The sequence below is a fragment of the Ipomoea nil genome, unplaced genomic scaffold (assembly GCF_001879475.1).
Source record: "Ipomoea nil cultivar Tokyo-kokei standard unplaced genomic scaffold, Asagao_1.1 scaffold1936, whole genome shotgun sequence".
Taxonomy (NCBI): domain Eukaryota; kingdom Viridiplantae; phylum Streptophyta; class Magnoliopsida; order Solanales; family Convolvulaceae; genus Ipomoea; species Ipomoea nil.
Genome location: NW_017618364.1, coordinates 3,044,167 through 3,058,725, shown reverse-complemented (window position 1 = coordinate 3,058,725; position 14,559 = coordinate 3,044,167). Strand labels below are relative to the sequence as shown.

The 14,559-nt window shown below is 36.3% G+C and overlaps 2 protein-coding genes across 2 annotated transcripts; both read left to right on the top strand.

The window, feature by feature from the left end:
• The first annotated feature begins 2,219 nt into the window (after positions 1 to 2,219).
• Positions 2,220 to 6,495, top strand: LOC109146790 (patatin-like protein 2). Its single transcript, XM_019294441.1, has 7 exons — positions 2,220 to 2,445; positions 2,901 to 3,076; positions 3,741 to 3,915; positions 4,091 to 4,252; positions 5,203 to 5,520; positions 5,855 to 6,030; positions 6,142 to 6,495. Exons 1-7 carry the CDS (start codon positions 2,284 to 2,286, stop codon positions 6,203 to 6,205), a joined length of 1,233 nt encoding a protein of 410 aa, XP_019149986.1. The 5' UTR covers positions 2,220 to 2,283; the 3' UTR covers positions 6,206 to 6,495.
• Positions 6,496 to 9,261: 2,766 nt separating this feature from the next.
• LOC109146787 (patatin-like protein 2) lies at positions 9,262 to 11,790 on the top strand. The gene is made up of 7 exons (XM_019294437.1): positions 9,262 to 9,519; positions 9,952 to 10,127; positions 10,412 to 10,586; positions 10,676 to 10,837; positions 10,929 to 11,246; positions 11,333 to 11,508; positions 11,615 to 11,790. The coding sequence occupies exons 1-7, from the start codon at positions 9,355 to 9,357 to the stop codon at positions 11,679 to 11,681; spliced, it is 1,239 nt and encodes a 412-aa protein (XP_019149982.1). The 5' UTR covers positions 9,262 to 9,354; the 3' UTR covers positions 11,682 to 11,790.
• The last annotated feature ends 2,769 nt before the right edge of the window (positions 11,791 to 14,559 follow it).

Sequence of the window (14,559 nt, the reverse complement as noted above, 5' to 3'; positions counted from 1 at the left end):
AAAAAACCGTTGTCTATGCGCATGACCTACAACAACACCGGCTTCAACAACAGAAAGTATACCCCTACGACAACGGTTAATAACCGTTGTCTATGTGCATTTTTCTTGTAGTGAAGAAGAATAGGGTTTGACCGATGAGCTGATTACACGACTCGACTCTAGGGGCGGGATCCAGTAAACTTAGAATTAGTCCAACGAAGTTGAGGTCACCTAAGTATATAATATATATAAAGAAAATACAAATTGTAGACATTTTGTGTGATGGAATAATTACGGAGCGGACACGGAGCGAAGTAATATGGAGCGGATCAAACCCGGCACCGAGTTATCTACGCACGCGGCATGACGAATCACCCTGGGTCGGCCAACATGGGCTCGGCACCCCGGGTCGGCCCACGTGAGCTCGGCACCACGGGGTCGGCCGAGCTCCGGGCTCGACCGGGGACGAGGTCTCCGCGTTGTCCGAGTCATGCGGCGCTTGTTGCTGCCCAAGGCGCGCGCGGTTGGGTCATCTCCAACGGTTTCTCCGGGGTTGTTATGACGACATAGGCTATAAAATCCCTCCTTTATGTCCTAATCAAGGCATCTGGAGTCTTTACCTTTTACTTGTCTTGTTATTAAACGTCTCGTACTCCTGTAATAGCGTGATATATTCAATTAATACAATATTAGTCTCCATGACTATATTCGTTCCAATATTCATACCCCTATTATTATTCAATTATATACTTATTATATTTATTCGGGTTAATTAATTCGGACCCCCAATTTAATTAATTCCATCAATGTGTATAATAAATTCCACATGGGTGGCAGATGGTAAGTTCCAAACTTCTATTTTGTTCTTGTACTGTGAAATCTTTTTCAAAAACGTGGATAACATTTTCCAAAACGCAACTAATGGCAATTTATATCATGGACCAGGATCCACATAGCATTATGAATCATGAATTGAAATAATAAGATACAAAATTCATACACGTAATTTAAGGCACAGAGTTTCTTAACACAAAACATAAAAACTCAAAGCACAAGACACATAGCATATCATTATAAACCCAGCTGGACTGAAAAGGCGAAGTACAAAATTCATACACGTAAGGTATATAATTTCATAACACAAGACACAAAAAATCATAACACAAGACATATATACATATTATATATTTAATTTATTTTTCAAATATGATTATGTACATAATTTGGCCCTGTTTGATAAAATAGTTAGCCTATAGGTCAATTTTGACTTATTTGACCACTATTAACAGTTTGACTTGGTTAAAAATCAATATAAATGTTTGGTTAATTAGCTTTTTGTAACCCAAAATGCTAAAATTTAAAAAGCTGCTCAAAGCAGTTTTTTTAATTAGCTTTTTGAGAAAAAAAATTATGCCAAACATCATTCTACAATCAACTAATTTTATTAACTAAGTATACATTCTAATTAACCCAATCAGCTAACAGCTAATGTTCATAGGCAACAAATTTCACAACACAAGACACATAAATTTATAACATAAAACACAATTACTAATTTGTTCTAGATAAAGAATTCATACTCATAAGGTACAAATTCCATAACGTAAGACACAAAAAGCCATAAAATAAAACACAAACACATGAACCAGAATCCATAGTGCAGTGTGGGGAGTGTTATGCTGTGCAACCGTGTGCATCATGCATGGTGCATACGGTTGCAAAAACGACGTCGTTTTGACGTCCGAGTTTTTTTTTTTTTTTTTTTAAAAAAAAAGACAACCAGTTTCGATTGCCGTTAACGGCATTATGTTGTGCATAATTTGAATTATGTAGTTCATTCATTCTGGATATATAGTTCATTAATTCTGAATATATAGTTCAAATTATGCACAACATAACACTGTTAACGGTAATCAAAACTGATTTTTTTTTATGAAGTCGGACGCACGTTTTTAATTAAAACGATGTTGTTTTTGCAACCGTGTGCACCATACATGTGCACACGGTTGCAAAGCATAAGTTACCGCAGTGTAAACTCTGGTTCATGGTACCATGATTGCGCAATTAATATGAAAGGATAACCTCGAGGGGCACGCAGTTAGCACATAGTTAGTAGTTAGCTAGCCACTTAGCCCATGCGTCCCTCGCGAGGAAAAATGAATTAATTGTTTTATTTATCATAGTACTATATAAATCCTCTCCTTGTGCTCTTCTCTTCACATTAAAAAAACCAACAAAAATCTTTTATCATTTTCTCTTGATAACATTTTTTTTTTTTTTTATATATCATACCAATCCTTTGAAATGGGAAACAGCCAGACAACCCCATCGTCCCCCGCCACCGGAGGGTACATTGCTGCGTCCATCCCTCCCAGCGGCGTTGTCACCATCCTTAGCATTGATGGAGGTGGCATCCGTGGCATCATCCCCGGCACCATTGTCGCTTACCTTGAAGAGCAGCTTCAAGTATGATATACACTCTTTTGGCAATATCTATATCTATACATACATAAGGAGTCCTGTATTTTCCTCCTGATGTGTCATCATGTGATTGGTAGTTAAATATATTTATTAGATAATGGTGGTTAGCCAATTCATTGGCACCCCATGAATGTAAGATACTGACACATTATGAGAGGAAAGTTTGGATCGGCGGTAAAAATCAGGAGAGGAGTCCCCGTCACTAGCCAAAAGTTTGCATTAGGTAAACCCTGTCTTGTGACCTACAAAGGACTACTGGGAAGTAAATCAGTCTAGATTGTCGGCTGACCGTCTCAAACCATGAAAGCTAATAGGCGGCTTCCATTTGCAACCTTATAGTTAGTAGTAAATTAATAGGCCTGACTAAATTAATAGGGCTGACCAACTTGTTTGGGGTTATTGGGATTTAATAAATTTTATTTTTGTGTGTGACGGATCAGACTTTTGACGGTCCGGATGCAAGAATAGCGGACTACTTCGATGTGATTGCCGGAACGAGCACCGGAGGACTGATGACCACCATGTTAGCGGCGCCGGACAAGAACAAGCGCCCCCTCTACGCCGGCAAGGATATCGTCCCTTTCTACAAGGAGCACGGACCATATATCTTTCCAGGGTAAGCGTCTCCTCATAGTTAATATATCTTAACTATAATATAGTCATATGGTTTGGTGAGCAATTATTGTTACAATTATTATTTTGGTGAGCAATTATTGTTACAATTATTATTTTGGTGAGCAATTATTGTTACAATTATTATCTCTATCATTATTATTATTGTATTCTTTAATTTTTTGGATCTTCTATATTATTATTTGGAAAATGGTGATGATGATTAATAGTCATTTATATTTATAAATAATTGTTTGGTCTTTAAAGGTCAATTATGATGTTACATTTAAAGTTAGAAATCTCAAAGGTCTAAAAATTTTGATCCGTGGTGACTCTGAAAATTGTAATTCAATTACTATTGTAGTTTATTAAGTTCTTAAAAATTTGTAATATTAAATACTATGTACTAAATTTTTAATATAGTTTAAGATTTGTAGTAATCACCACCTTAAATATCAATTCTTATTTTAATTGTAAATATATTTATGTTCATAATTTTATCATAGCAATTCACACATAATTATTAAATAACAAATTTTTTATATATGAATAAACCCTATATAAGGTATATTTTTATAACATAATTCCCGTGGATTGCACGGGACAAATACTAGTTATATTATATTTTTCGATGAGTTTAATAATTCATGCATGGGATGTTCTTACAGAAACACATCGGCGTGGCAAAACATGTTGGCAGGCCCCAAGTACGACGGCAAATACCTACACCAAGTCCTCAAGAACAACCTGGGAGACACCCGGTTGAGCCAAACTTTGACTCATGTTGTCATCCCTACCTTCGATATCAAGACCTTCCAACCCACCGTTTTCACCACCTGCGATATATATATATATATATATATATATATATATATATATATATATATATATATATATATATATATATATATATATATATATATATATATATATATATATATATCCTTAACTTCTCCAAACGTTATGTTCTACATGCATGCATAAAGATTCTAACGTTCACTTACATGCATGCATACAGGTTAATGATTCCCCCGAAAAGAATGCTAAGTTGTCAGACATATGCATTGCCACCTCCGCAGCTCCCACGTACCTCCCCGGCCATTACTTTGACACCGCCGATGCTAAGGGCGGAAAGGTCGAGTATAACCTCATTGACGGAGGTGTAGCGGCAAACAATCCGGTATGTAAATAAATAAATAAATAAATAAATAAATAAATATATATATATATATATATATATATATATATATATATATATATATTGAAAGGTTCTAGTGCGGTTGTGCGGTTGATTAATGTGCGTAAGATTTGTATTTAATGTGCGTGAGTTTTGTATTAAGATGTGTGAGTCTTGTGCCTAAGATGCGTGCGTTGTGTGATTAATGCGTACGTATGTTCTTCCTCCACTGCTGTAAAAATTATGCGCATCCACTGCTGTATTTTCTTCTTGTTTTTATTTGGAAGTAGTGGAGGAATGAATTTTGTTTTGTTTTGCTTTGCATACTAAGGGTCCTTTTGAGTTTTCTTACCACCCTCCATGGTATCCTTTGTTTCAGCCTCATTCACAATGTTTTTTTATGCTCTCACAGATTGAAACATCTGTACGGGAGTCTTTCTTTCCTTCTTTCTCAATCTTTTCTCTCTTCTGTACACATAAAATATAAAATCAGAACAGTCATATGTGCGTTTACATATATCCATCCATTATTCACACAATATCAGAAAAGCTTCACCCACCTTCTTTTTCTTTTCTGCTTCTTTCTGAGCTCGTAATTCTGAACTCAACTCAGGCACATTAAGCCCAAACCTCAGGCATATTAAGCACAAACCTCAAAGACATTAAGCACAAAACTCACGCACATTAACATTACACACTCACGCACGTTAAGTACAAATCTCAAGCACATTACGCACAAGACTCACGCAAGAATTAAACTCACGCACATTAATCAACCGCACAACCGTACGGGAAGCCACAAATGTACCTGATCCTTTCCCTATATATATATATATATATATATATATATATATATATATATATATATATATATATATATATATATACTTTCCAATAAAAAGAAATTAAAACACAGAATAATTGAGAGTTTAATTAATGTGTATATATAACAGACTCTTATTGCGGTTAGCACGGTGACACAAAGGATGATGGCTGAGGATAAAAAATTCCTGCCATCATCAATTTCGTCGAATGATCCAACTGGGTGCCACCATTTATTGATATTGTCGATCGGCACCGGCAATGCAAAAAAAGCCGATAAGTACACGGCGCAACAGGCGGCGACATGGGGTGTTTTGGGGTGGCTGGCCCAACGAGACGGCAACCCTTTGATTGATGTATTCTCCGGTGCAAGTGCGGACATGGTGGATTATCATATCGCCACCATTTTCCGTTCTCTTAAAGCCGGAGATAACTATCTCCGCATCCAGGTAGTAACTCATAATTCGGTATATATTGCTGGAAATTATGGAATTTACGACCACCTAAAAGTGATTTTCAAGTTAAAAGCCTTGTTCCGACCACTTTTAGTATCCGGAAAAACTATTATTGCTATTTCTGACCACTTTTTACTTTCAATTTTATTGAAGATCAGTTTTAGGTGGTCGGAAATTTCATAATTTTCAGCAGTGATATCTAAGTAATTGATCGAATTCAACCTTTTAGCGTTTCTTTAACCCATAACTAGTATTCAGATAATTGAATTCAATGTTTTATAGTAAATTGTAAGTGGGTATATAATTGGTTAATGTAAAAATGGTGCAGGAGGATGATTTAAAAGGGTCGACCGCCTCGGTTGATGTTACGACAAAAGAAAACTTGGATGCACTTGAAGAGGTTGGCAAGAACTTGTTGTCCAAACCGGTTATGAAGCTGAATCTATTGACAGGGAAGAATGAACCGGTCCCCCAAGCTGGAACTAACCAAGATGCTCTGAAAAGGTACCAACTTTAATTTCTTCACTACACAAAACATAACATTAATTAGTACAGTACTATATATGATGCATATATATGTTTTGATGATGGAATTTGGGATTTGATGGGTTTCAGGTTGGCCGGTTTGCTGTCGGAGGAGAGGAGGCGCCGCACAATCGCGGCACTTAACGGCAACTAGTAGCCAAGTTACGTTGTTGATCAATAATGAGATCATATCGTGTGTCTTTTATTTCTGATACTTGAATTATTGTTGAATAAGGCACATACCCTGCCACATAAAAAAGGTTGTGCGACTGGGATTGTTTACATAAGTATGTGTCATGTGTGTTAGTGTGTGTATCTTGTACTGTTCTGGGGAAGAAAAATTCCGGTTTATATTACTATGAATGTAATAATAATTCTCAAAGAAGAATGGAATAAATCATTATCAATTGCTCTTCTCATAACAGATTCTCTGTTCTTTCAGCATATGATAGTTTTTGTTTGTTCTTTTTATGATATCCTTAATATGTCCGCGGGAGTAGCCTAGTAGTCTATCTTGGATCATATATATGAACAACAAGGTGAAAGGGAAAAGAGGAAGCATTGATTGAGATGTGAACTGGAAAGATGTGTATGTATATTACATTTAGAAGAAGAAGGAGAACACTATATGAAGGAACCAAAAATGGTTATAACTAACTAAGGTGGGAAAAGACTTAGAAGCCCTTCACTGGAAAGCTTGTGTTGTTGCAGCCTGTGTCCATACAGCATGATGCACCACTTCACCATATTCAGTTTGCATCATTTCATCACCCCCGTAAGCTGGAGCATGAAGATCTTGAAGGCCCAGCTTAGCATGAAAATTATCAAATAGAGCAATAGGCAGAGGTTTAGTAAATCCATCACCTATCTGTTTATGAGAAGGGATGCTCATCAGTTTAATGACTCCTTGATGGACTTTCTGCTTGACTATATGGCAGTCAATTTCTATATGTTGTCCTTTCATGAAAGACAAGATTCTCTCATATTGCCACAGCTGATCTGTTGTCACAAAACAAGGCAATAGGACTACTGCATTGCACATTTAAATCTGTTAGGAGATATATGAGCCATTGTATTTCTACCTTCACTGGGAGCCTCCATGGAGTCTTTGAAGCTAGGTTTGACTCCTGAACCAACAATAGTCACAGCAGCATTGCTAGAAGATTGATTCCCCTTATTTTGATTCTGCAAAAGAGAAAGAAGCTTTTGAAACTGATCAGCAGAAATCCCTATATCACCTGCTTGGTTTACAGCTGCATTTGAAGAGTGTTGTGTGTCCTGAGCTTGTTTATTCTTGGACTTATAACCTGCAACCCACCCTGGGGGATAGCCATGCTTTTTATAGCATTTCTCAACTGTATGCCCAAGCATGCCACAGAAGGTACATTTTGGAACATTTTTCCCTCCATTGCCTGTGAATTTCTTTATGTTATTGGATGCTGCTACTGCCAACAATGAATGTTCCTCTGCAGTTTGAGTCTGATCATTGTAAACTGCATTGGATTGGATTAAATCATTGCACTTCTAACTGATAGAGCCTTTGATTTTCCTCTCAACTTTCAAGGTCATGTTGAGCACCTTCTCCATTTCTGGAATCGGATCCATGACCAATACTCCAGACTTAATGGTTTCATAATCCTCATTCAGACCTTCTAGGAATCGGATCACATAATCCTCCTCTCTTTGCTTATGCATTCTACTCATTAGAGTACAGGAGCACTTAGGCACACATTCACACATCAATAAGGGCCTTAGAGCATTCATCTGCTGCCAAAGAGCATTGCTCTTGGTAAAATATTCATTCACTGTCATACTTCCCTGAACACTCCTAAAATTTGATTCAAAACTTCAGAGATCTTGTGTGAATCAGATTGTGAGTACCTCTTCTGTAGTGCATTCCATATATCGGAGGCTTTATCGAAGTACATTACGCTCTTTGCTATGTTAGAACTGATGGACTTCAAAATCCATGAACTCACGATGCGATTGCATCTCCTCCATGATCCGATCTTCGGATCATTCTCTGCTGGACTCGGAATGCTCCCAGTCGCAAATTCGAACTTATCCTTAACCTCCAGGGCGATCCTCATTGATCTACTCCAAGATGAGTAGTTGAGCTCGGTTAATGGAGGTGAAACAAGGCATAAGTTCGAATTTTCCGTAATGTTTAAGTACAGCGGATCGTCAAAATCATCACTTCGCCGTGTATGATTAGTTGAAGCTGAGGAGGCTCCTGCATGTTCCGATCCATTTCTGTTGCCGTCCGCTCCCACTATTACAGCTCCGGCATAGCTTCTGCGAAGCTCTGATACCATGATGAACTATCTTGGATCATATGAACAACAAGGTGAAAGGGAAAAGAGGAAGCATTGATTGAGATGTGAACTGGAAAGATGTGTATGTATATTACATTTAGAAGAAGAAGGAAAACACTATATGAAGGAACCAAAAACGGTTATAACTAACTAAGGTGGGAAAAGACTTAGAAGCCCTTCACTGGAAAGCTTGTGTTGTTGCAGCCTGTGTCCATACAGCATGATGCACCACTTCACCATATTCAGCTTGCATCACTTCATCAATCTTCTTGATGGAAAACCTAATTAAATTTATTTATTTCTTTTTTTATCTTTTGGGCTAAGAATAAGGAGGATTTTGGTACTAGGTATATAGTAATACTATCAAAGAATTTTCAATGATAAGATACTGAAACAACTCTGCTCTATCTGTATCAAATCAATAACGACATGTTAAATCTTCAAATCGGTAATTGAGCCAAAGAAAAAACTTGAATTGAATTAATTCATTTTTCTCTAGGGGTTCCTTCCCAAGAGTGACTAGTTTTTTGTACCTTGTTTTCATTGAATAATACGAACTGATATTCACATCATTCCAATTGGTTGAATTGAAACAAACTAGAAAATAAAATATTTTCAAGAACAAGTACATAAAAAATGATTGTTTCTCTAGCTTGGATTATTCTTTGTTTTTGATATTGTTGATTAGTTTTGTTTTTACCCTTATTAACCAACGGAATACCTATAACGCACAGACAAAGAAAGTGTTGGTAAAAGAATGAAGAATCACCTAACATTATCCAACACGCAATTAATATGAAAGGATTAGCGGTTAGCCCATGCGTCCCACGTGAGGGAAAAACTCAAAAAAGCATTAATTGTCTTATCATAGTACTATATAAATCCTCTCCTTATGCTCTTCTCTTCACATTAAAGAAACCAACAAAAATCTTTTATCATTTTCTCTTGATAACATTTTTTTATACATATATCAGACCAAACCTTTGAAATGGGAAACAGCCAGACAACCCCATCCTCCACCGCCGCCACCGGAGAGTACAATGCTCCGTCCATCCCTCCCGGCGGCGTTGTCACCATCCTTAGCATTGATGGAGGTGGCATCCGTGGCATCATCCCCGGCACCATTGTTGCTTACCTTGAAGACCAGCTTCAAGTATGATATATATATATATATATATATATATATATATATATATATACTCTTTTTGCAATATCTATACATACATAAAGCTTCTTGTATTTTACCCACAAATTTCCCCTCCTAACTGTCATCATGTAATTGGTAGTTAAATATATTTATTAGACAACCATGGGTTAGCCAATTCATGAGAAGAAAATATGGTGGAAAAAATCAAGAATGGAAACTCATATCCACTAATCAAAGAGTGTTTGCCTTACGTAAACCCGGGGGACCTTTTGACCAATAAAGGGAGGCAAATCAGTCTAAGTTACTTGTTGACTAGTTCAAACCAAGAAAGTTAATAGGCAGTTTTCATTGTGACTCGAATTTGTAACCTTGTTGTTAGTAAATCAATAGGCTGGCCAACTTGGTTTAATAAATTTTTGTTTTTGTGTGACGGATCAGGCTTTGGACGGTCCAGATGCAAGAGTAGCGGACTATTTCGATGTGATTGCCGGAACCAGCACCGGAGGGCTGATGACCACCATGTTAGCGGCGCCGGACAAGAACAAGCGCCCCCTCTACGCCGGCAAGGATATCGTCACTTTCTACAAGGAGCACGGACCAATGATCTTCCCAGCGTAAGTGCCTCCTTAGGCATATATATATATATATATATATATATATATATATATATATATATGTATGTATGCGTTCAACAGTAATATATAGAAGACTGTGCGGACAAATGAGAAATTAGTATTGTACACACAATTTAATTATGACATACGACTATATTCAGCCATGCACACGACATATAAACTAAGGGCACTCCTATATATATGTTGTCGATATGATCTTCGTTGTTAATATATTATATTATTATATTTTTCCAAGAGTTTAATGATTCGGGATGTTTTTGCAGAAACACATCGGAGTGGCAGAACCTGTTGGTAGGCCCCAAGTACGACGGCAAATACCTACACCAAGTCCTCCAGGACCAACTGGGAGACACCCGGATAAGCCAAACTTTGACTCACGTTGTCATCCCTACCTTTGATATCAAAACCTTCGAACCCACAGTTTTCACCACCTGCGATGTATATATATATATCCTTAACTTCTCCAAACGTTATATATGTTCTACATGCATGCATGAATAAAGATTCTAACATGCACGTACATACAGGTTAAGGATTCCCCCGTAAAGAATGCTAAGTTGTCAGACATATGCATTGCCACCTCCGCAGCTCCGACGTACTTCCCCGGCCATTACTTTGACACCGCCAATTCTAACGGCGGAAAGGTCGAGTTCAACCTCATTGACGGAGGTGTAGTGGCAAACAATCCGGTATGTATATATATATATATACTTTCCAATAATAAAAAGAAATTAAAACACAGAATAATTGAGAGTTACGTTTAATGTGTATATATAACAGACTCTTGTTGCGATTAGCTCGGTGACACAAAGGATGGCGGCTGAGGATCAAATATTCCTGAGATCATCAACTTCGTCGAATGAGCCAATTGGGGTCCACCAGTTCTTGATATTGTCGGTCGGCACCGGCAGTGCAAAATATGCTGATAAGTACACGGCGGAACAGGCGTCGAAATGGAGTGTTTTGCAGTGGCTGCTCCAAGGAGACGGCAACCCTTTGATTGATGTATTCTCCGTTGCAAGTGCGGACATGGTGGATTATCATATCGCCACCATTTTCCAGGCTCTTCAAGTCGGAAAAAACTATCTCCGCATCCAAGTAATAACTCAATTATTCAACCTAGCTTTTAGCACCACTTTAACTTATAATTCCATATATAATTTGTTAATGTGAAAATGGTGCAGGAGGACGATTTACAAGGGCCGACAGCCTCGGTTGATGTTACGACAAAGGAAAACTTGGATGCACTTGAAGAGGTTGGCAATAAGTTGTTGTCCAAACCAGTTATGAAGTTAAATCTGTTGACAGGGAAGAATGAACCGGTCCCGGAAGCTGGAACAAACCGAGATGCTCTTAATAGGTTCCAACTTTCTTCACTACACAAAACATAACATTGATTAGTAGAGTACTATATATGATGCATATAAATGTTTTGGTGATGGAATTTGGGATTTGATGGGTTTCAGGTTGGCCGGTTTGCTGTCGGAGGAGAGGAAGCGCCGTAGAATCGCGGCACTTAATGGCAGCAAGTAGCCAAGTTACTTTGTTGATCAATAATGAGATCATATGATGTGTCTTTAATTTCAGGTACTTGAATTATTGTTGAATAAGGCACATATCCTTCCACATGAAAAAGATTGAGCCCCTTACATATATGTGTGTATCTTGTCTTGTTTTGGGGAAGAAAATTCCGATTTATGGAACTATATATGAATGTAATAATTCTCTGTACTTTCAGCATATGGTTTTTTTTTTTTTTTTTTTTTTTTTTTTTTTAAATGATATCCTTTACATGTCCGTGGGAGTAGCTTATTGGTCCGATGGAAAACCTAATTAAATTAATTTCTTTCTTTTTGATCCTTTTGGGCTTTGCCGGCTAAGAATAAGGAGGAATTTGGTACTAGGTATATAGTAATACGAGTATAATGGTTTTGTCATGTTACCCATGATCTTTCAACTTTCAAATCGTTACCATCTGCGGTTTTTTCAAATATCAAATTTTAACCACCTGTGGTCCTTTTAGGAGGACCACGACTAGTTAAAATTTGAAAATTGAAGGACCATGGTTGTAAACTTGGACCACGGATGGTAACAATTTGAAAATCGAAAGACCATAGGCGATCAATTTAAAAGTTTAAAACTAAACGTGACAAAATCACCATACTCGGAGGACTTCGCATATGGCATTAATTCATAGTAATACACTAATACTATCAAAGAATTTTCAATGGTAAATACATATGGATCCTTAAGATACTGAAACAAGTGGTATCTGTATCAAAATATATTGAAGAAGCTTCAACTAGTAATAATTCAAAAATTTTCAAACAGTGGGGATAAATTTATTAATAATAAGAATACGCTAAGACAAGAACAAAGAGATTGGTATCAAATAGGTAATTATCATAGAGCCAAATATATAACATGTGAAAATTCGATAGAGAAAATTACCATTATGATAAATGCAAACAATCTATAAATAATATAAATAGAATAGATAAAAAGATATTATAACTTGAAAAGAGAGAAGTAGAAAAAAGAAGAGAAATATTTACAAGTCTTACAGAAAAATTTAAAAATTTAGAAAGATCTAAAAATCTAGAACACCCCGATTAAAATTATGAGCAGTAAGGATAAATTTAGAGGTGGAAAATTTATTAAAGTACTTGACAAAGGAATAAAAGTAAATAAAGAAGCCTTAGTAGAAATAAAAAGGACTTATGAAATTCTTAGACAAATACACAGTAATTTTCAAGAAAAATATTATAAAATGAAACATGAAATTACCCAAGAAATAAAAGATGCCAACAACATAAGAATTATAAAGATAGAAATAGAAATAAAAGAAGTGATTCAAAAAATAAATCAAATAGCCCATGAAATAAAAAACACTGAAATAGGAATTAAAAAATTAGAAACCTTTAAGGTATAGAGTTTTAACACATTTATCTACATAATTTACTATCTGTAACGAATCTAGCCTACCCCCACACAATTGGTATCAGAGCCATAAAGCGATAAGTGATATTATGCATATTTACAGCGAAGAATTAAGAAAACAAAGAATAATGTTGAAAAAATATTATACAAAATTAGAAGTATATGAAGAATTATTAAAAAATACTAAAGAAGAAAACATACAAGAATGTTTATTAATAAAATTAGAATTAAATGATACAATCAATGGAATTAATACTATAGAATTGAAGCATACATAAACATATTATATGAAAGACATAAGTATTATATTTTTTAAAAATGGAAGCAATTGAATATATAGCAGCAAAAGCATTGGAGTATAATAGAGATATTAATCAACATATTATAAGTTGTATAAGTCTAGAAATAATAAAACAAAGAGAGGAAGAAATATTACAAAGAGATACCCAAATGATAAGTGCATTTATGTCCATATTTTTACCCCTTGTATAGACATATTTTGAGTGACAAACACTTTGATTTTATGCAAAGAAGTGCCTTAATTCCTTTGTTTATATCTTTTGATGCATAAATTGTAGAGTGCAGGCAATTGTGTATTTTTGAGGTATTTTGGATGAATTTGGAGTCAATGAGAGCCAAATATGAAGCTATGGAGATGGATGCAACACTTCCAAAGGAGTCTAGGGTGGTTCTTTCAATGGTCTTGGTCATGTGGGCAAACCAAAGCAAAAGAGAAGCAAGCACCATGCAATTGCAATTTCCGACCTGCACGTCGACGTCATGGTTCTTGGACCATATCTCAAGCTAAAAACATCCAAATTACATGATTCTTGTCCCATTGCAAAGAAGACTCAAAGGGCTACAACTCATATTCAGACATCAAAGCCTAAAAAGGAAGCCACAGTGGTCAAAATCATCCTTGAAGTTGAAGTTCCGAACTTACAGATTTCACCCGAAACTGACCACTGTTTGGTAATTTGATCATATCTCGGCCTAGAATTGTCCAAATTAATTGATTCTTACGCCATTTAAAAGAAGACTCGAAGATCTACAACTTTCGTGAAGACACCGAAACCTAATTCTGAAGAAAAAAGGGTCAAAATTAGCCTGCAAGTCAAAGTTCTGTTGCAGATCAGCACTCGACGCGTCGAGAATTACTCTCGACGCGTCGAATCCTGGCAGAATGTCGAGCAGCCCATCTCTGTTTTCTTTTGACTGCGTTATAACTCATTTTTTGGAGAAAAAAGAGAGGTGAGAACCCTAGATAGCAAGAACTCGTTTTCCTTTCATTTCCTTAGCTTAGATTAGTCTAGTATTTCATCTATAACTCTTCTACAAAGCTTGTAATCATGGATTGGAGTGAGATTCAACCACAAAATCTTCATCTTCAATAGAGAAGCTTCTTACTCTTCTTCTTAAGCTTTTGTGCAATGTTTATGATATTTTCTTGTGCTTTGTTGTTATTTATGCT